This window comes from Uloborus diversus, unplaced genomic scaffold (assembly GCF_026930045.1).
Source record: "Uloborus diversus isolate 005 unplaced genomic scaffold, Udiv.v.3.1 scaffold_1396, whole genome shotgun sequence".
Classification (NCBI taxonomy): domain Eukaryota; kingdom Metazoa; phylum Arthropoda; class Arachnida; order Araneae; family Uloboridae; genus Uloborus; species Uloborus diversus.
In genome coordinates, this window is record NW_026558094.1 from 1 (window position 1) to 24,186 (window position 24,186).

At 32.1% G+C, this 24,186-nt stretch overlaps 1 protein-coding gene across 1 annotated transcript in view; it reads right to left on the reverse strand.

Annotated features, from left to right (window-relative positions):
* Nucleotides 1-2,584: 2,584 nt before the first annotated feature.
* The window catches only part of LOC129232772 (anaphase-promoting complex subunit 1-like), a gene marked incomplete at its 3' end in the record, with an annotated part of 34,380 nt that continues 12,778 nt past the window's right edge, over nt 2,585-24,186 (reverse strand). The window contains 13 exon segments of the mRNA XM_054866875.1: nt 2,585-2,676; nt 4,877-4,947; nt 8,487-8,663; nt 10,729-10,988; nt 12,396-12,453; nt 13,914-14,048; nt 17,001-17,024; nt 17,026-17,160; nt 17,411-17,567; nt 19,091-19,189; nt 20,745-20,921; nt 22,545-22,688; nt 22,690-22,778. Coding sequence (XP_054722850.1) covers nt 2,585-2,676; nt 4,877-4,947; nt 8,487-8,663; nt 10,729-10,988; nt 12,396-12,453; nt 13,914-14,048; nt 17,001-17,024; nt 17,026-17,160; nt 17,411-17,567; nt 19,091-19,189; nt 20,745-20,921; nt 22,545-22,688; nt 22,690-22,778 — 1,618 coding nt within the window.

The following is a 24,186-nucleotide window of genomic DNA, read 5'->3' on the forward strand; positions in this document are numbered from 1 at the left end:
ATTTTGTTATTTTAGAACGAAGTTATAGCTAGAAAATCAGTTCATTTATGCATTTGAATATATATGATGTATGAATTTGTTGTGTAAAGTTTCGGTAAATTGGAGCTGGACTTAAAATTTTCTTTTTTTTTTTTCTCTTTTTTTTTCTTTTGCTTTGCCAGTGTATGTGATAATGCATATCACATTTTTTACCCATTTACATTTTCCCATGTTTTCGGTCATTTTAATCGTTTTCTTCCCCCATTTTGTTGTGTTTTTTTATTTTCTTGTGCATTCCACGTTTTCCCCGCGTTCCCCCGTTAAATTTCGCACACTTTACGATATCAAAATATGACTTATTCACTTTTCCCATCGTTTAACTTTTTGTCACTTTTTTCAAGCGTCGATCCAATTTTTTGCATCTTCTTGTCGGCCATTAAAATGGCGTAGCGTCCCCTTCCCTTCGTTGTTTGGGCGCCAAACGCACTCATTGGTTCCCGCGCATCACCGCGTACCCGGATCTGATCGCTCATTTGCTGATTCATTTTTCCACCCCACTTCACTCTACTTGCTGCTCTCTGTCCGCTCGGTCCCGCATTTTCTGCGGCTCTGGTTTTTTGTTCTACGATGGCGATAATGATGCATCGGTGCACGGCGTCTGGGGACGGCCGTTTGCTCGCCGCGAAATTGTTAAGACCTCAACATGAGGTGAACGTTTTATTTTTTTCATATATGTTTACAATTATAACAATCAAGACCGTTACTTCGTCGCAGCCGATGATGAGAGCGTAGGTGATCCATCACCTGTCTGAATGATGGGCGTCCGATGGCGGCACGCAGAGTGCACCTGAATCGTCCCCTTAATGTAACTACTTTTTCGATAATCAAATGAGCATGAGGTGTGACGGCATGGATCCGCAATTACCTTGAAAGTACCTCGATTCCTTTTTAAGCGTGCGACGAGCTCAAACATTGTCACCATGGAGATTACTATCAGCGCCATTTTTTTGTCTCAACGTACATTGGCCTTCAACGGAAATCGTCAACAATAAGTCATCCCTGAATTACACCCCACCATAATGAACTGTCCGTCCTCCGTACATTACAATTAAATACTTCACCACCCTCCGCGTGAACTCTACGTTTTTTTTTTTTGACCGTTAACGAACTTTGCAACCCCTGCCAGCTCCGCCCTTTTTTTTTGAACTCTCAAGTCTGGATTCCTCGCATTTGTTTTTTTTACTATGTGAAATGTTCTGGTGATCACCATGCCTAGTGCCTGTCTTCATGTCTGCTTGGAAGTAACGTAGAATAAAGAATGTGTGGTAATTAATTTTGTGTTTTCCTATCGTCAACAAACACCACCCCCGGGTAAGTCTCTTTTAAATTTTTGTTCTTGGGCATTCAAGGCAGTCGTTGGTCTGAGGTTATGCACGGCAGCGATGCTTCCACTTCCACGGCCTAAAATCGTTTTTTTTTTTGGTTTTCGTATAATTTGACAAAATTAATCGCGCGCATCATGACACTAAACATACTTTATAAAATTTATTCAAGTAAAAACTAAGATAATTTTCAACATAACGAGCTGATGTGTGCCTCACATGACTTCCTTTTATGCCAATTTAATGATAATAGTACCTTAGAGTAAGCAAGGAAACACTTTAAATATCCCCCCCCCCCCAGTTTGCTGCGAACCAAAGGAAAAAATTGCTTTACAGTGATTAATTTTTCTTATAACGGCAATTTTAACGCGATTCAATGGAAAACGCTCCAAAAAATTGCGAATAGTGCCATATTGAAACCAGATTCGAAAAGTAATTTTTTTGTCAAATTTTTCACCAAATTGGCAACCAAAAGCTTGTTGATATTTTGCCAAGTGTTCGCCAAATTATAACATCACTTGAGGTTACATTGAAACACTGATTTCCCCAAAAAAAAGGGTAAAAAAAAACCACTTTTGCTATATCCCAATGCAACCAGAAGGCGAGGTGCACAACTAGACCCCACTAGGAGTCTTATTATTTCAATCCAAAAGGCTTATTATTTAAATCCAAACTTATGACTGTCTGTTACTAGTGACCTTACGCTAACCAAAAACTTGAAAGGGAAAAATCTTAAATTTTGGCTAATAGAAATTTTTACCATATTTTCTAGGATATAATTCAGAAGTAGCATGTGTTTGAATTAGGATTTTCTATTTATGCATTTCTCGGGCCAATATAGATTTTACGATTAATCAAATCTGGGTTTACTGTCCGTTCTCGAAAGTCAAAACTAGCACTCAGGATCAATTCCATTTAAAAAATGGGCGATAGGTTGACGATGGGCAGTTCCCACTCGCAGTTACTGTCATTTTGCACGCTACTTTAGAGGAGCTGCTAAACACGTCATTTTGCATGCTTTTTCTTCGGAGTTTCAATTCCTATTTTGATAACATTAGAACAGACCAAATGCTTGCACAAATTTGCGGGAAGTTTAAGCTAAAGAAAACAGACAGTACCTTGCAGATTATCTTTGGAATTTTTATTCTGCACTGTAGATTATGTAAAAAAAATTTGCAATTGGGTATATGTTTAAAAATTAAATTGTAACAGAAAAATTTTACCTTCAGGTAGAGCAGGCTTCTTGCTTAAAGAACAAAAGAGATTTGGAAAATCCTTCCAGTAAAGATCCAAAAATCTATATTCTCTAAGTTCTCTAAAATTTTAAAGAGAAATAAGATGTTCAAAACCATTTAAAGGAAAAAACAAGTTTGCATTCAATTCAACAAAAAAAAAAATTAATAAAGAAGAAAATTAATTGCAACTTAAAATCTAAATCATCTGCTTTCAAAAGAATGGGTGATAATAATCAAGTTATGCTACATAAAAATTTTGCATGAAATAGTGTTAAAAAATGAAAACTATTTTCTTTCATAGTATTTACCGTTAATACAGTATGTACAAAAAGAAAAAACATGAGAAAAATAAGATCAAAAGAACAACTTAAGAAAGAAGAAACTCTGACTTTTAATTTAGAAAAAAAATTTGTTCATAAGATGCAAACTTGGGAGACTATGCACTAAAAAACATCTAATCCACTTGCCTTCTAATCTGACATTCCATATAATCCAATGCAAAAAGAATTAGTCATGCTAATTTATCTGGTTTGGTAAATTGGCATTTAGTGCAAAAAAATATCAAAATGGAAAATTTTCATTGAAATAAAATTTATAACTGGAAAAAAAATGAAGATTCAAAAATATTTCAACTGGGCACTTTCAAAAGCTAGGATAAAACTGGTAATGACAATATCATCAGTAATCAATATAATGGTCTGAGAAATGTTCAGACAACTGACACTTCTTAAACACTACTAGAGTGGCAGAGTAGGTAGGACATTAAACCAGTGATGTTCTCATCGATTTTTCTGAGGGTATACTCCCAGTAATCCATTAAGCTCAAAATGTGTATGCGATCATATACATAATATCGTATAATATGAAAATGTTTGAGGCTTGAGAGTATACGCTATATGTCTAAAAAATGTTTGAGAGTGTACGGCATATATGGAGTATACCCTATGGGAACACCACTGATTACAACTGACTAGGGTGTAATGCTATTGAAGTGGCCAACGAATGAAGCTACCACATGATCCTCCAAAACAGAGAAACAATAGAAAATAACCAACTTGTTCAAGCTCTCAAAGACCTATGACTTTATTTGCTGAATTTGATTATTGATCATTTGTTGACCTTTTTTTAATTTAAAAATATGTAACCCAATTATTGTATAAATTAGGTATTATTTTCAATGTAAGGTTATTAAAAAATTTTTCCTCTTTGAAAATAAACAAGTGAAGCATAATTAAAAAACAAATAAATAAATAAAATAACTGATGGTACAGAGTTGGACAGGGTGCATGTTTTTTATCACTCTAATCATATTGCTATTCACTCTGTCTTTCTTTTTTTTTTTTGGTAATTCTTTTAGAGTAATCTGACAGTACTCAAAAATAGAAATAAGTGGATTCTAGTTAAATATGACTGTTATCAACACTTAAAATTTATATATAATACCATGCAAGTTGAAAAGGTGAATCAGCATGAGAGAATGGTCAAGAGATTTCAATCATTCTTAATAGAGCCAAATTAAAAAAAATACTGTGTCACATGAAAAACAAATGATGTAATGGGTTGTTTCCTTCAGTCAAAAGTAGTACTTTTCGTCACTGAAATTGATAGAATAAGCAAAAAAAAAAAATAACATGGACCCAGAAAATTCTTTCATTTTCCCAACAGTTATTTTTTAATTAATTTTTTTAAGTGTCCTAATTTTTAAAGCAAGGTGTGGTCTTGATGACGTCACAAATGATGCACTTTGCCACATCTTTCTACCGCGATTCCACGTTATGATAATCAAGAAGCGAATTTAAATTGCGCTCTACGCTTGCTATCAACCATATTGTTGCCAATACACGTGAGTAAAGAAGCAAATTAAATATTTTGCTCTGTGGATGGCAACACAAAATGGCATTTCATCATTTGTGATGTCATTGGACAGAAGCATAAACATTGAAAGCGAGCCAATTTAAGTATTTTTTTAAAAATATTAAACTTAAACAAATTATTTTAAAAATGTTCAGATCCTATGTTTTTAAGCATGCTCTTTCAGAAAAAAATATTTAAAATTTTTGGAAACGACCCCATTAGGACACAACTGAGGCAGGTCAAACTCATAAGCAACATATTACTAAATGTGCGCAACTCACATCTACCTTCAAAAATATAGGCACAAAATTGACTTTGGATAAAACATCCAGATTGTTAAGAACACTTCTAGATTTTACTATGCATGGATTTTGTAACACAAAATCTTTTATAAAGATATGTACATAATTAATAACTAAATTTTACCTGGCTAACTCACAAAGAAAGCTGCATAGCTGAGCAAGATCATTCCACAATAGTACATCCAATTTGCAATCCTGAAAATCAATAAAGTGAAAAATAAGTAAAATAACTACATGAAATATATTGCTTCTCATCAAACCATTTGAAACACATGAGTAACTATTATTCAATAACAAGGAAATGAAATATTTCGAACTATCCTGTAACCACATTAATTAATAATTCACAGTATGTAGTATGTATTATACTCTTCTAAGGGTTTAACAATCTTATCAACTATTTTTTAAATAGAATACTTTATTTGTGGGTACACAATGGAAAAAAAAAGATGGAAAATAAGGTGATAAAAACTTATTTTAAAGTTACTAATGATGTCATTTTACCTAATCACTTTTTTGACTGAAATCAACAGAAATACATACATAGATTGGTCAAAAATAAAAGAGCTGAAAGTTTTTTTTCTGCATGTGTAAATAGATGATTTATTGAGGAAAAGGTCAACGACGGCATGCTTCTCTAAAGCCTTTTTTAATTGAATTGCTTATTTCAAAAACCACATAAGGGATAAAGTATTAAAAAATGTGCTTTTGGTGGTACTGTACAACCTCAAGGGAAATACATCTTTTAGTGCAGAAATAACCTATGTTCCACATCAGAATGCTTTTTGGCAGCCTTGAAAGTAATTTTTTTTATTTCAGAAAGAACCCAAGCGCCATCGCTTAGGTTCTTTCTGCGGTAAATTTCACTCCTGATGGTTGGCCTCACCTGTTTTGTGACTCGCTGTTTTGTTTGATTCAAAGGTTACCTAACACTTAGTTTTTGTGAGCTGTCGGTGAAAATTAGGTATTATTATTTATTTATTACTATATTATATAGTTATTAAGCCATGTTGGATAGTTCAGATGATGAACCTAATCCCAAGCGTAGGCGTGGAGTCATGCAAAAAGAAAAATACAAACGGAACATTCTTCGGAATGCTAGACTCAAAGGACTGCAGTACGTCTCGTACACAGGAACAGAAGTTCCCAACAAAAGCTCCACTGAATGATATAAACAACTTTTAAAATTCGGGTTTTGCATAGCGAGAGTTTTGGTTTCAGGTCCCAATCAAAAAAAAAGGATAGACTACAGTCGAATCCCGACTCACGCGAGGGATGCGTTCCAAGACTTCTCGCGTAAGTTGAAATTTCGCGTTGTGGAAAAATATATGCATAGAAATTTTTCAAAGCATACCAAATACCTTTAGGCACTTATAAACACCCCTCAAACTGCTCTAAAGTATTCCTTAACCATTACAGTTTCTTCTATAAAGAACTGAACTTTTACTGTATATAAAAAATAAAAAACCGTTATTCAACATGAAATACTTAAGATGCACAAAATAAATGACCAATGGGAATAAAAGTGTGCACTGCATGCAGTAAAATTAAAATGATGCACAAAATAGTACTGTACAGTAGATACAGTAGCAATACTTACGAGTTAAAAAATGAGGATATTAGTGATGATTTATGCTCCAAGATCGGATCGTTATTCTTATCTAATACATTTTTAAATACACTTCACCTTTTATTTAAAACGTTTCAATTTGTGGCTACATCTCCTCTACCTGATCTTTTTATTAATCCACAATGGAAGAGTGCACGTAGCTTCCATTTTCATAATTTTTGCTTTGCTAGACTGCTTTGCAAGCTTCAATATTGAAACTAAGTTCTAAACTTTTACGGACATCTTTTTGTTTTGACTTTTAACTGTACATATGAAAGATTCACTCATACTTATTGTCGCGCTACCTTCAACGTTTTATAATTGTTTAAGCATATCGAGAATCTTAGCCATTTTAAATTTTTTTATCAGAAACTTTCTTTTTCTTCACATTTTCAAACTTAGATGAAGGTGACACTAAGGTGCCATTACGGTTATTTGATGCACTAGACTAGTTTGGGGTGGGAACTTTGGCTGTCAGTGATGCTCAAAGGGACGTAATAACATTCATGAAATCAATATTTAGTAGCCAATAACAAAGCTAATACTTCCTTCTAAAAAATTCATGTTGTAGGCGAAAAATTCGCGTTAGCTCTAAAATTCGTTACTCGTGAAAAATTCGCGTTATAGCCATTTCGCGTAAGTCGGATTGCGTTGTAGCGGGAGTCGACTGTATATAAAAATTTTATGAAACGCACTGTTGGATATGAACTCTTCTAATGACACTATCACCCAATGGCTAACAATTGACAAGGAGCTGCCAGAAGCTGAATAAGTGAATAAGGCCAGATCCTTTGTATATAGACATCTGTAGCTTGTAGTCTACTTGTATTTTTCAATTTAGGTACAGTATAACTCAAAAACTTAAAGAAAAAATGTTTTAATGAATAGATTATTTCAATAGCGTGTTTTTGATTTGGTAAAAAATATTTGAAGGAGACTAGACCTATACTTAAGCTGCAAAAGTTTTTTTTTTTTTTTAAGTTTTCCGGAAGTTCAAAAAAAGCACACTTTGGTGGTTTCTGAAATAAACGAATCAATTAAATAAACAAAGAGAACACCAGGGCTGAAGTTGGGGGGAAAATATTTCGAGGAACTTATTTTGGGGTTTTGGTTGAATCACCAAAAGAAAAAGTGGTCTGAAACCAATTTACGTCATTTTCACAATCAAAACACAAATATTTCGGGAAAGGGCATCCTCCCTCATTCAAACGCTCCCCACTACAGCACTGAAGTACACCATAAATAAAAATGTTAAGTGATGAGAATTATCTCTGTTAGCAACAGTTTTAAGCAAGTACTAGACCAGGTGATTAAAACTGCTTTTTTTTTATAAATTAAGATGGGAGGGGAAGCCTTGTGGTTCAGAAATAGCACTTCGCACTTCCGGGCCTCAGACCCAGGTTTGATCCCCTGGTAGGCCACGGTTGACTCGGCTTTTCAGTTAATAAAATGAGTAGGTACCAAGCGTGTTTGGAAACTAAACATTGGGGGATTCTACTTTTTGGTTGACAGTTAAACTGAAACATCAAGTCTCAAAATCTCAGAAGGGCATAGTAGACCTTGGCCTCCAATGTCTGTTATGCCCAGGGGCGTGCACAGGGGTGGGGGAGGCACCTGCTGCCCCCCTGGCCTGAAGGGCTTCGAGATTTTTAAAAATAGGGGTGAAATATATTTACAGAAGTAGGAGTAAAATGTGGAGGGGGCCCCTAAAAGTCATTTGTGATGGGCCAACAAATTTCTGTGCATGCCCCTGGTTATGCCACTAAGTTTAGTTAAGATGGGAGGGAACGGGGAGGGGGGGAGGGTATGGAGCAAAAACAATGTTTTACGATACGGGCAAGGTGTAAATGGCTAGGGTTCATGACAATTTTATTCATATGGGCATTCTCGGAACTCAAATTGCCTAATAACTGAGCTTTGTGCTGTTGCACATACTTTTCTTTACACATCAGTATTTCAAATTATAACTACAATCTGAAAATAAGTTCACTTTTATCCGCGTTAAAAGTAAATGATAAAAACAGTAGCCAACTTTTATCTTCAACTGTCAGATCTGCCATAAACATATATTTACTTAAAAGGAACATAATGCAAACACCATAAGATAACTCAAAGAATATTTTACCTCATACACTAAATGAAGAGCAAAAAGTAGATGGGCTATGTATGGGAAAAGAACTGCAGATACATTGAAACTTGGAGAGTTGTCAGAAGTAACAGACCCATTGCTGCAACTACTACTTATGAGTTTCAAATCCAACATTTGCCTGTGCAAATTACTTGACAATACATGCGACCAATCCTGAAAATTGAAAACATTATATATGTATATTGAAAAAAAAAAAAAGACTTTTTACAATGAAAGGCATCAGAAAAATAAGGAAACTTTTACACACATAAAATTCAATAACAATAAAAATGTTCATTTTGATTAAGATTTTAACAAATTGCAGGAATAGAGAAATACATATACAAAAAAGGAACTTGGGCTATGAAATTAAGCAATATGAAATTAAAATGTTTGCATTTTTAAAAGAAAATATCTTGTTAATCTTGATGACTACAGTTGGAGCAAACCTAACGTCGCACCATTGTGAAGGCTTCACAGGTCCTAATCCCAGCATTACAACACTGTCAGGTTAGGTTTACTTCAACTATAGTAAACCAATTCTTTAATTACATATAATAACATCATTATCAATTACTATGACTAAAAAAGAGCATATTATGAATAAGCATCTGTACAAGCTAAATCAAGTTAATACTTAACATAACATAAAATGCTAACATAAACAAAAAGCCAGAAAAATCCTTAAACATTTGGCAGATTAAAAAAATGAAATAGGGGGGGGGGGAGAGAGTTTTGAAATTTCAAACTATATTGAGTCTTTCAAACTTAAATTAATTTTAATATATTTTGGACACATTTAAAAAAAAAAAAACCTTATTAACATCATGTTAAAATCCGAAAGATAATTTAAATTACAAAGAAAAAATATGCATAGCTTTGTTTTATTTACAAACAGAATCGATGAAAAACACACTTTAATTATTTTTAATGATAGTATACAGTTCAGTGTTACTTTTTTCAATCATAAAGCTTCATATTAAAAATATCTACATTTACACTAAAAAGAATGAAATAAAAAAATTTTGAAAAAAAAAAAATAGAACCGACTTCAAAATTGCTCTAAAAAGTGAAAAATAATTTTATTCTTTAAACACCATCGATAATACTTTTAAACATAATTTTTGAAGTTGGCGCAAAAACGATCGATAAAACCATTCCCAGCCATAACTCAACTACAAGTATAAATTTAACCACGTCCAGTTTCTTCATTACCACATGCATTACGCATTGATGACAGCATATTTGAGTAACGATATAAATGTTTCGTTCCTAAGTTTGGATGATTTTTTGATAAAAATATGAACGAAGCATGGTTACAATGGATTTTACTTTTTGTTTTTGCGCCAACTTCAAAAATTATGTTTAAAAGTATTATCGATGGTGTTTAAAGAATAAAATTATTTTTCACTTTTTAGAGCAATTTTGAAGTCGGTTCTATTTTTTTTTTTTTTCAAAATTTTTTTATTTCATTCTTTTTAGTGTAAATGTAGATATTTCAGTAAAAGTAAGAAGTTACCTAGTAAGAAGTGCGGCTCTTTATCACTGTATTGCTTTAGAAAAGCCTTTATTCAAAATTATCATTACAATTACTATTAATGTTACAGTTATATGGCACCAAACTTGTATAACAATGAGTTTCATATTGTCGCGTAGATGAAGATAGCGAAGACAAATGTGAAAGCCAAATGAAGCGAATACTCGTTAGTCTCAACTCGAGATCTTAATTCAGAACCACGAATGAACGTTACATCTCCTTATATACAACTTGAAAAAGTGCTGGAACTTTCCAGACTTGAAAAGATACAGAAATTAATAGAACATTCGAGAAAATACGGAAAACAGTAGAAACGAAATTTTAGTAAAATTCACTTTGTCCTAGTCGGGATTTGAACCCGGGTTGCTCGTGTGGGAGACGAGAATTCTACCACTGAGCCACCGTTATCCACGGATGACAAGTGCGAACTTTGCTACAATATCATTTTAATCATTTAATAGAGAAATTTACTGTTTTTTGCCCATAACTTTTTTCTAAAGAACAAATATGGTCAAACAAAGTAATGGGACCTAAGTTGAGCCATCCTCTATCCATTAAAAAAAGAATCATCAAAATCGGTTCACTAGGTGAGACGCTGTGAGTGGACAAACAAAAAAAAAAACATACATACGGTATGAACTGATAACCGCCTCCTTTTTGAAGTCGGTTAAAAAGACAAATTTCTTTTAAAATGCAACATACATCATCACACCCTCCTTCATGCGTCTTTTGTTTTTTCACTTGAGGTGCTGCTGTATTTTCTTTCATAAAACTGCCAAGGACAATTCCTTCCACATCAAAACCTATGGTGTTTAGCAAGCACATTAGAAAGGAATTCAATTCCAGCTCTGAATTCATATCGCAAGGACCAGGAGCATTCCTTTGAGAATACCATTTCACAAACACTTGTGTATAGATATCCCTGGGCAAGACATGCTTTAAGGCTTGAAGGCATTTCAAAACTGAAAATAAATAAGCAGATCTGATATTAAGTATTCCTACTCTAAAATTTAAGAGTTAATTAAACTGTTAAATGAAATTTTATGAATTGAAAGGATCAGAAAAATGAGATTTGTTAAGTTTTGCAGCACCTTGCAAAATTATGTTGTTGGCCTGTAAAAGGACATACACTCAAACCTGTTTTAGTGCAATCTTTTTCTGTATGAATTTTTTTTTTTCTTTTGTGTTTTTTTTTTTTTTTTTTTTTTTTTTTTTGCCGTATATGAAAAGTTCAATTAGATTGGGACTCAATATCAATTTCACAAAATTATTTATAAAACAAGTGCAAGGTAGTATCTTCAAGTGACGACTGGGGCACCCGAATAGGAAGCCACTGTGACCTCCTAAAAAAGTTCTTATTCGAGAAATTTGGTTCAACTATTCTGCAAAATTATCATCACTTGGTTTATTTTGATTTCACTTAAAGAAGCAATTCCTAGTTATTTCATAAGTTTTTGGGTTACTTTCTACCTGAGACTTTTTTTTACGAGGTCCCTATTTACCACATTAAAAAAAAATAACTGTATTGCAAAAACAACTGTCTATAGCAACTCGTAAAGTTTAAAACAATGTTTTTCTGCGATTTTTTTTAGACAATCACTATCCACCTCATAAAAACAGGAAACCGGTTTGGGTGTATATAAAACAAAACTAATAATACAACACTAACTTGGCAGCCTCTTTTCAGTTGAAGAACACAACGAAATCACTGTGCATTTATTAGTTGTTGCTAGTGACTTTGGCTAGTGATTTTGATAAAAGATTTCAGATGTGTTTTTGGGTACATACAGTGTAACCCTGATTTAACAATCGTGAAGGGACTGGAAAAAGTTATTGTTAAATCAAGGGTATCGTTGAATTAAGGAGCATAGAAATTCAATGCAGTCAAATCCGGACAAAATGAATCGTTAAATTGAGGGAATTGTTAAAGCGGGTATCGTTATGCAAAGTTGATACGATGTGGCAGTGGAAAATGTCTGTGATCAAATGCAAATGCCTTTTGTACAAGACATCTTAACGAAATATTTCTCTTTTAGAAGTTTAAGAATCTTGATACATAAATTTTCTCAGTAATCAAAGATAAACATGTTTATAATCTAGCTATCATATTTTAATCATATTTGAAGTACTCTCTTGATAATGAGTGAATTTATTTATTGTACCAGTGCACAAAACAGCATTGGTAACTTCTCTAAATACCGAAAAAAAAGAGAAAACCCTTAGATTTAGGTAGCAACAGTTTTATGAGAAATGTAATTGTTAATTGTTTTAGTAATAACTGAAAATTAATTTTTTTTTTTTTGCAATAGCAAAAATTAATAGCGTTTTCTAATAATTTTGAGTGTCAAAATCAATTTATTAAAACTTACCAATTTTTGAAGTCGCAACTTCAGGTATTTGTAACCTATAATAACCTACTGATGTTTCCTGAAATAAATAACTATTATGTACCTTAGAAAAACATACAATAAACAAACATAATTTAAAACATTAGGAAAATTAACAGGCTTGCCCAATATTTCATTTACAAACAATAGCAGCAGCACTTTTAACCAGATAGGAATAAAAAAATACAGGGCGAAAAACTTCGAAAAAAAAATAAATAAATAAATAAAAGTAAAGAAAAAGAAACAGGATAAATTTTCTTAAAATCATTTTTGAATAGAGAAATAATCAACTTTTTACTTTAATATGCATTTTGAAACACATTTTGAGCCATATAACTCATCTCATATTTGAAAACATCACTATTACAAGAACTTCACTCATTTGCAATCTTTACAATAGGACTAACATACACACAAAATGTGCAAAAAGTAAGTAGTTGATGTTATGGCATTAAACTACTTACTGCAAAATGTATAGTTCAAAAAACCACTCATATTTTCAAACATGTTTTAAAAATTAACTATAAAAAGTTCAAATCAAAAACCATTATAACTATAATAGAGAGAGTGTGTGTGTCCCAAAAAATGTATACCTTCTTTGAATGACTATAACAAACAAGTATTATGATATAAAAAAGTTTCAATTATTAAAATAAAGTGAACCAATGTAGAAACCAGCCATTTAATGAAAAGTTTTCGAATTACCAATCATTGGTTCTGGCACAGCTGATAATGCTGACCAATAAAATCCAAAATGTTTCTAATCACTTTGATTGGCATTTGAGCACATTTCCTCTATACGGCTGCTCTCAATTCATTGGCGTTAGCAAGTTTTGTGCTATAAAGATTTTGCTTGTCGTGTGCCACAGATAATAATCATCAGGGTCAAACCCAGAGACTAAGGGGGATACATGAGAATTGATCTTGTTATGCAAATGTCTCATTGGGGGGGGGGGGGGCTGTATACAAATCTGGGAGTAAAACTTTTCTATTGGAAAAGGTTCAAAATGCAACAGATGCTCAACTGTCCCAAGAGCTGATGGCTGAACGGATTTTCTCAGAGATTGAAGGAGCATTTCAATGACTTTTCTTTCTCGTGTGATGCTGTGGATGGTCAAAGTCACCTGAAGTGGATCTATTTTAACAGTTCCTTCTTTCTTGAACTTATTCAGTGAATAAATAAATGTGAGTGTTGTTGCTACATCTCATTAAAACTCCGTTCTGCTTTTGTACATCCCTCATGTTTGTAGTTTTCTAGAAGCACTTAGTTGAGAATTTTTAGCGCTCAAAGTTAAGTCTGACTTCAGTCATTAGTTCATGTCCTCGCACTTGAAAAACAGACAAAAATTGTGGCTGTTATTAACATTCAAAGAGCTTATACATTATTTTTGGGACACTTTGTCAATAAATTAAGCCTTCTGAAAATTGTGCGGTGTTTTCAAAAGACAGAATGTTTTTGTATTTAAACAAAGCATAACAATGACAGCAATAATGAATTACTAATGTCACTCGATTCTTGACAGCATCTCGAACACTTCTAACAGGGCCCACATGAAGGAATGACAATTCATCACTCAAAACAGTTTTAGATGAAGGATTTTCTGCAACTGAAGGTACTGGTGATAACATTTGAACCTAAGGGGGGAAAAGATTTAATAGTTCAATAAACAAATTTTTTCACATTCCCAAACAAAAAAACGATTGATAGTAAAGTATCTGACATCAATTACTTCTCTACATTTATTTTCACTTTTTGTGTCAAATATAAAATACAAGTTCAAAAAAGAATTATTCAAAATGTGAATCAATGGATATCACATAGCTATTCACAAACTACATTATATCTTTAATATGTGCATTGTGTATGACTTTTCAAGATAATTATTTTATTAACAACTAGCTGAGGTATCCAGCACTATAAGTGTGATGCTCAAAAACAAAACAAAAAGCTGAATTTTTTTAAGGAATTCTGCGAATTTGAAGATTGAAAAGTACAATTTTCAATATTAATAAGTAGAACATGCTTTTATTTCATTAAATATTCAGCTCTAAACAGAAACAAACATATTTCAAAAGAATATCAGTTTTTCACAATATTTTACTTATCATGAACAGCTTTCTCTTGATTTATTTTCACAACTGGTTGTTTAAGCAATGTATAAATTTTTTATGAGACATAAAATACATCTATATTTCCAAACAACAATTTTAATGAAAATAAAAGGAAACTTCTGCAGTTTCCTAAGCAACAAACCTTCAAAAATTGTTTTAAAAAAAATTGATTCTTGCGCATGATGCAGAAAGCACACTAAATATAACATATGCACTCTTTCCTTTCACATGAAAAGTAGGTAAAAGCTAGTTTACAGCATTGAAATTGAGCAGCAAATCTCATATATCTGTTATTGGTTTTCTATATTACTTTTTATTTCCCAAACAACAGACAATATGAGGTATGCTGAGCACAAAGACAGTAAACGCAGTCAGTTTATCCGCAGGTCTTTTCACTATTTTTTTTTAGGTTATTAAATGCTTTTAAAACTTTTGATTATGTTATTGTTCATTTTTAGCTTTTACATATGTATATTTTTTACATTCCATGTTAGTAGATGGAATGTAGCAAAGTTTTTAGCTATAATTTAAATATAAGTGTGAGTGTTATTCATCTTTTTTAGCGATTGTATATAGCAGTGATGTCTTTTACCTATCATTTGGATTATTCGTGATTTTTGCTAATCCGCGGTTACAGTGACACCCTATTCCATGGATAATCAGGAGTTTACTGTACAAAGTTTTTTTTTTTTTTTCAAGTACAGATTTTTTGGTAGCTTCCTGTATTTTTGTTCTTAAAATTTTAAAACAAAGAAGCTGATATGTGCATCACATGACTTCCTTTTACGCCAATTTAATGATAACAGTGCCTTGGAATAAGCAAAGAAACACTTTAAATATTTTTACCCTAAGTTTGTTATGAACTGAATAAAAAAAAATTATACAGATTAATTTTCCCAACATTGGACATTTTAATGTGATTCAATGGTGAACTCTCTAAATATCACCAATAGCGGCTAAATTGAAACCAGATTTAAAAAAAAAAAAATTGTCGGCAAGTTGGCGAAAAAAATTGGAGATACATCGCCAAGTGTTTGCTAAATTATAACACCACTTGAGTTTGCATTGAAATTAACAATGATTTCCCCCAAAAAAGGTGTAAAAGACCCCCTTTGGAACATCCAAATGCAACCAAAAGGGGAGTTGCACTGCTAGACCCCATTAGGAGTCTACGTACCAAATCTAGGAACATACCATTTTTGAGTTATGCGAGATACATACGCACATACACAAATACGGACATCACAAGAAAAGTCGTTGTAAGTAATTCGGGGACTGTCAAAATGTATATTTCAGGTATGTTTTTAGGCATATATCCACATGTGGTTGGGTTGAAAAAAAATTCAATATTCATTCCGGGGCAAGCAAAATGTAAATTAAGGCCGATTTTTGGGTGAAATTTTTTTTGCGAATACAATACTTCCTTTACTTCGTAAAAGGAAGTAAAAAAGGACAACCATAAAAACAGTATTCTATAAATATGAGGATTGAATTGCGGATTTTTACCAATCAGATAAAAAAATTGTATGTACACAGCACAGTATAGGTTTTGAAGAAAACATTTTCATCTAAAGGGAAGGATGAATAAATAGTCTTTACTAATAATAAAGTTCAACCTTTGGATCTCTCTGATGTGCATAGTGCCTAGACCGTTCGGCTGATATTCATGAAATTTGGCACAAATTTAGTTTGCAGCATAGGGATATGCACCTAGAAGCGATTTTCCGAAAATTCGATTTTTCTTTTTCTATTCAAATTTAAAGCTCATTTTCCACATAAATTTCATAACATGGGAGATAATTATTTCATTCACACTTTTAAGTTTTAATTCATTCTAAAGCTCGGAATTTTCTGCTTAAAGTGAAGTTTATTTGAAGTTTTTACGAGCATTAGGAGAGCTGTAAGAAGCGTTTAGAGAAAACCAACACCCAAGACTTATCTTAAGCAAGACAAAGGATTTTAAATGACTAAGTTCAAGAATAAAAGCAAAAGATTAATGGAAATTACTTTCGAAGCGGAAATTATATTCGTATGTTACCATGTGGTTACGTCTTTTACTCCCTTTAATTGTTTTGTTTTTTTGAAAACACGTGCTTATTTTGGCAATCAATCCTTTTCTTTTATTGAAAAGGATATAAATTAAAATATTTTAACTGTTAAGAAAGTTATTTTGCGGTTTAAGCCAAGGAAGGGAAACTTCTTTCCTCTTTTAAAATATTTCTAAGGCTTTTGTTAAGCTACGTGCTAAGTTTTCAAATCTGCTAAAAAATATTAAAAAATCTTGGAAAAAAAAAAAATTAACGTACAATAGACGTTAACTGTAAATATATACAGGTGAACCAAATGACCTCTTAAGTTCTTTCATGGGCATAATCGTGCGGAAATAACTAGTAATGAGTAAGAGATAAATGAAGGAAAAAAAGTAAAGAGATCTGCCATAGTAACAGTCTGTAAAAACATTTGTAAGAATCATACTTCATCTCCAAATCTGGTACTAAGCAGCACTAGGGGGTCGGGTTGAAGAAACAAGACTATTTCTTCTAGGGGTTGCAAAACATGTGGGTGGAATGTAATTTTGAGAAGGTGGAACATCACAGTTTGGACCAAAAATATCAGCAACATGAACTTTAGAAATCTGAAAATAAATAGTCAGGATTTAAAAAATAATAATAAATCATTAAATATGTAGATTTTCAATAATATTAACAAAAATATCCGGTACTACTACATTTAAAAAAAATTTTTAAAAAAGAGAACAAAAATTGAGAACAGATTTCGATAAAAATAACAAGTAAGTAATTTGTGATCAAACAGGAAGAAAATTCAGTAAAATAATCAAAGATAATAAAACAACATGCACGAGTATATAACACCTAAAAAACTACCTTTGTGAGACCAGTATATAATGATAATGTATAGTTAGCATCCACAGTAAGAATGAGATTCAAATCAGGGATAGGTTCAGCATCAAGTGCTGGTATGTAACTAATTGTTCCAAAGATCCATTGGCTGTCATCATTTGTTTCTTCAAATTTTACTAACCTAAAAGAGAATATTATTAAATCTTTTACTTTTTGTGATTACAGCTGCATTGTAAATCAATTTAGGGAAGCAAGAATTATAAAATTGTAGTGGGGGGGGGGGGGATACAAGGGTAAAAAAGGTCAATCAACGTATCATTTCAATGAAAAGTAAAGTCAAAATATTGGCTTGAAATGTTTCTTAAGTTAAAAGCTATAGATTAAAACTTAACAAAATAACTTTCTGCAATTAAAAGGTGAAACTTTTTAAGCTCTTTTATTATACTTGGCCTGATTGTCATGGAAAAATCAGAGGCCTGCTTTTGCTTATATCTCAGCAACTAGACCACTTAGCGACTTCAGGATTTTACTAAATGATTTGCTTAATCTTAAGGTACATTTTAATGCTGAAAAATTAAAATTCTAGAATAAAATAATTATTTCGGTTAGGATGGAAAACAGCAAATTTCATGTAATTGCCCCATTAAATATTTAAATATAAAACCATTGTTACAAATTTTGCTGCCTTGCAACAGTAATGTTAATAGTAATCATACTGAAAATTTTGAATCAAGGCTTCTCTGGAGCAAGCATGAAATGCTCTCATCTATGAAAATAATCAATAATGGGGCTAAATACCAGGAGTAACTTGCATGCTTTGAAACATAAATCAGTTTGAGAAACATTTAATATTTAAATGGTTTTAATTAAATTAGCACACAAATGAGTCATAGAGAGGGAAAATGATTAATTTTTAGTGGCAACTGCTTAAAGTTGACACCTATATTAGTTTCTTTCCTTTTAGTACGGAGCATTTATATGAAAAGATAAGGTGCAGTTTCGGGATGGTAAATCTATTTCTGAAATACATTTACACTTAAAAGAATAACAGATTTCTTTCTTTCTTTTTTTTTTTTTACTAAGCACTTTTCATAATGCACTCAAAAGGACAAAATAACTTTTCTGAGTCAGAAAGGACATTTTAAGTATTCCTGTAGTTTTCAATTATTCCAAGAAAATGACACTACAAATCAAGAAAAGTGCCACTCATGTAGAGAATTCTTTATCCTTAATATAATGACTCAAGTCATTTCAAACCAAACTTTCCCAGAAAAATATACATGTTTCAACACTCAAATATTTATGATTGAAAGTTAGATAATGATAAGAAATTCTCAACATGACTTGAGTCACTTTTCTTCGTTTGTGGGGTCATTTTTCTTGGAATAATTGAAAACTACAGAAATACTTAAAATGTCCTTTCTGACTCAGAAAAGTTATTTTGTCCTTTTGAGTGCATTATGAAATGTGCTTAGCATTTTTTTTAAATCAGCAATCTGATATTTTGAAATGAAACAAGTCAAATCAAATATGTAATGACGAGTTTTTGACATTTTAGTCATACATTTAAAAAAATTTAAAAAAGGTGGAAAATACACTTAAATAGAAAAAAGAAAAATCAAATGCACAATTTGAATACACAAATTTAAGATATGTTTTCAACATGATCCATTGTTCTAAAATCAAATTCATAAAGCTGCTTACTGTAAAGATTGTTGTTGCTTCAGAAAGTAGCAAAGGAAGTTATGTCCTGTTATGTCCATTGACAAAAAGGCTTTTGAAGCTTTTTCAGAATGACTTGAACTGAAATAATAAGTTTGTAAATGTTGAGCAAAATACAGGATTAAAAAACCTATAATAAAAAAATATGCTTTACATTTATTACAAAAATGTTAAAATTACTTTATAATGAGCATCCAATGCAGAACAATTACAGAACATTTTTTTTTTTTTAACCTTTTTACACCAGGGCTCCCCATACCTATCACTATTCCCTGGTGGGGGCACCCCCAGAACAGTGGTGTTCCCATAGGGGTACACTCCATACACTGTTTTCTCTCAAATATTTTTTAGACATATAGTGTATGCCCTCAAACTTCAAAAAAATTCATATTATGTAAATACATATGTATTCATATTATGCATACACATATTATGTAAATGATCGCATACACATATTGAGCGAAGTGAATTACTGGCAGTATACTTTCAGAAAAATTGATGGGAACATAGAGGTATCATTTCACTTGGAGGACTTTGTGACCATGAGCATATTTAACATCCCCCAGTCCCCATTTATGAAGACAGTGGATCTTCAACCAGCTGGGATTGAACAGAGGACCCTCCGGTCTCAAGTCCAATGCCTTACTAATCAGGCCCATCACAGTCTAATTATAGTATATTCCTGATTCCCGATTATCAGCGGAATTGGGTATCAGAAGTACCACGGATAACTCCCCAAAAAAGATAAAATTTATCAAAATCATCTTTGATTAAAATCAAAACGGACATGTTTGCTTTTGAACGAATTATGCAGGGGTTGAAATTTTTAGGGGGGTTGTTTTGAAAGGGTTTTTTTTTTTTTTTTTTTTTTTTTTTTTGAGGGACTCTTGCTTTTGGGGGTTTTGTGCAATATTTAAGATGGTGCGCTCTTGCTCTTAGGGCAGGGGGACCTTGAGTTAAGAACCTAAAACCACTCACAGGCATCCATTGTAATCTCAACAGCAAATAGCAATAATCTTGACAGCTTAGATCAGCTCTGTCACATGACCAAAATCAGGATGAATAGATATGTTACTTTTTGATTGAAACAAGCCTATGGACACATTCTTGTTTGATTTAAGACTCTAAAAAAAATTTAAATATAACATGATTTTATTTGACTAAAACTTGTTAAACTGGACATGTGTGGTTTTGATTGGTATCCCTCAAATGTTCTGCATATGGAGCAAAAAAAATCTCAGGTATAAAGTAATCTTCAAAATCTATGCTACAAGATATGAATCTCTTAAACAAGCAAGAACACATTAAATAAAAGGAGGTAGCTCATTATATCCATCTTTCATGCTCTATATCCAGAAAAGACATAGGCATGTTTCGGAAATATAAAATAGACTGTAATCAAACAAGTTGATTAGGCTCACTTTGCTCAGTTGAAAAAAAAAAAAAAACTGTTAAACATACACTCTCATACATATAACACATAATGCATAATGCATGGATATAATACATAGGAGAAAGACAAAGTGTGTCTTAAAAATGATAGACTCTTCACATCCTGAAAAAAATTCAAAATAGGATACATAAAACTTTATATTGAAATATCTTAAAATTTAGATCAGATGATAAATCATACAACCTCTTGCTCTCTGACCATTCGTGATCAAAGCATATATCTGGTGCTAAAGGTTCCATAAATTTACAGACTCCACTACAACTCCCAGGTGATGCAGGAATTTGGAAATTCAAAGCTCGATGAGGTGTAAAACTTTGTGGATGAGTTATACTACTATTCAAAGATGGGGGATGAGATCGGCTAAAAAATGAAATAAAAACCCTCATTATTAGGCAATTTAATTCAAAAAGAAATTTTTGGTATGCAAAGCAACTGAGGACTTAAATAAAACTTCAAAAATCGATCTAAAAATCCCCAGTCCAGTGTGTAAATTAAATACATCTCAGATAAGCCTTATATAGTTTTCAATTGGACTTTCAGTCAAAAGAAAATCAATACGTTTATTTTCTTACAGAAGACTTGTTCACAAATATCACACATAAGTTTGCTCTAAAACACAAAAAGTTGAAACCTTTTTTTCAGAATTTCGTGAATCGAAATAATGAAAATCACACAATTTTGTTAATTAGCAGAAGTTTTTTTTTTTTTTCAATTAATTTTCAACTGTAGGAGAAACAATCACATCTTAAAAGAATATTAAAATTTTTATCATCAGATTATTAATTATTGGTTTATTTCTATTACTGGTTGTTTAAATGATTCACTAACTTTTTATGGGACATAAAGTGCATCTTAGAACTCTTTGGGTTGAAATAGTAAAATAAATTTACCTTATCTACCAGTTTGTTGGTGCTCTGCTTCAATGAGATGACATTTGCCTCCAGCTCGGTTATTCACTATTCCAGACTGAAGAGTTCTAATAAGTTTTTTTCCCCTCTCTTTTTCATGTTTTTTTTTTTTTTTTTTTTTTTGTTATGGTAATTTTTTTTAAAAAACAGACTAACCATAAAAGATGAACTCTGAGATTGAAATTCACAGAATTCTGTTAATTAGCGGAGAAAAAATGCATGCTTTTATATGGAGTCCATTTGAACCAAACAAAAACAAAATAAGTTCAAATAATGTTTCTGATATTTTATATACAGTCGAACCTCCATATATCGAACTTCCACACATCAAAATTTTCTATTAATTGAAAACCCAGCAAATTTCTATGTTCATTACATAGAAAAGTTGTTTCTATATATCGAAAAAATCTCTATATATCGAAAAAAATTTCGAGACATTCATAGATTTTTTTGCACTTCAGACTGTTTGTCTCATGAAAAATGAAAATTAGAGTAGAAAATTATGTTTACTAAAGGTTGCTACAAAACTCATAAGGAATCTGGGGTTGAGGGCTGTGTAGATAGGTCGTTGCTCTGTTCTGGAATTCTTAAATTCCCTCAAGTTTATTTCAAATCTTAGTTGTAACCAGTAACACTGTAAAATCAATTTCAAGTTATCCCTTTTGTCTGTTGATTATCATCCCTAGTCTTTTTAGCTTCAGTAAAAATCATTCAAGTTAAGTAGATTGATTTTTTACTTTTCTCTCGATTACACTGTCAAAACGAAACCCCCCCTAATGTTGCAAAAATTCTGTTATTTTTTTTATTTTTCAACTTTTATTTAATCCGATGCTTGAATAAATTAGAAATTGGGTTTTATATACAAAAACTAGCTTTAATTTTAGTGTTTTAGGAGATTTGTACGATAAAATATGATAGTTTCTATATATCAAATTTTTTTTCCGGAAATTTGCTACTTCGATATATGGAGGTCTGACTGTATATATTAGATATATAATAAAAAAAAAAAAAACAATAGCTGCTCTTGAGTTTTTAAAATGTCATTTCAACTGATAAAATATACATGAATTCATACCTTAAAGTAGCCATATGTGTAAGACTAGATGCTGATGTATTTGAAGAACGAGACTGTATCACAGATGGAGAAGCTGTGCGGCTGGAAGGATAGCTGTGAAAAGGAGTGCTAATGGTCATTGTTGGAGTATGAGAGACCATTGTATCTTGATAACAAAGATGATTCTTTTGTTACTGGCGTTCGAGTATGGTTAGTTGAATCCATTTCTAATTTTGTACAAGCATATTCTGCCTCCTAAAAATTCAATTTGTGAATGTTACAGGCAATAAAAAACAATAGATAAGTTAGTAGAAGAGGAAATATTTTTGACTAATACAATTTAGATTTCAAATACAGTCAAATCCTGACTTACGCAAGGGTTGCATTCCAAAGCCCCTTGAGTAAGAGAAATTTCGCGTTGTGGAAAAGGGTGTATTTTATTATAATAATAAAAGGGTAAATTTTTTTATAAACATACCTAGTTTTTTTAAACACTTGTTAACACCACTGTTTTAAGTATACATTACCGTTTCTTACATAAAAGAACTGAATTTTTATTTGTATTTCTTAAAAAGCTGTTTAAATTAACATAAAATACTGTTAATGGGCACAAAATCAGTGATCAACGGGAAAGAGAGACGTATAATAAGTCAATACGGTATGTACAGCAGTTAGCAATAATAAAACGATGTACTATAATGATATTGTACAGTAGATGCAGTAATGACATTTATAACTTTAAAAAATGAAAATGTTGATGATTTGTGCTGCATGATCAATTTGCTATTCCAATATATTTTTAAATACAGCTTCTTCGCTTGGTCTTTTATAATGTTTCCATCTATGGTGACAATCCTCTTCCTGGTTTCTTTAATCTTTTTACTAATAATAAAGCTGAAAGTCTCTCTGTCTGTCAGGATCTTTGTGACCCACATAACGCCTAGACCATTCAGCCGATTTTCGTGAAATTTGGCACAGAATTAGTTTGTAGCATGGGGGTGTGCACCTCAAAGCGATTTTTTGAAAATTCGATTTTGTTCTTTTTCTATTCTAATTATAGGAACATTTTCCCGAGTAAAATTATCATAACATGGAGGAGTAAATTACCAAGTTATCATAACGTGGAACCGTAACATGGGCAAGCTAATTGGCGAAAAATTCACCCAACATTATTTGTAAATATACAGGCAAACCAAAAGAATTTTTAATTTTCTACTATGGGCAAAGCCGTGCGGGTGGACCTAGTTATCAATACAAGAGCAGCTTCCATGTTCATAATATTTGCATTTTGCTTAGACGACTCGGCAAGTTTTTACGGATTTTCTTTTCTTGACTTTAAATTGTACATGTGGAAGATTCACTCACACTTAATTGTCGTGCTACTTTCGACGCATCATTTAATTGTTAAAGCACATCGAGAACCTTTAGATTTTCTTTAATTGTCAGAAACTTTCTGCTTTTCTTTCTTTCTTCGCAAACTTTAGACGGAACAGTGCTCTTAGGTGTCAATATGTCAACAATTTTCGTACTTAGAATTTAAAAAAAATATGGTAAATGCAGAGCAGTTATTTGTATACACAAACAAAGTTATGTTCAGACTAGTATGGTGTGGGAACTTCCACTGCCAATGATGCTAAAAGGATGAAGGTCAATTCACGACAAA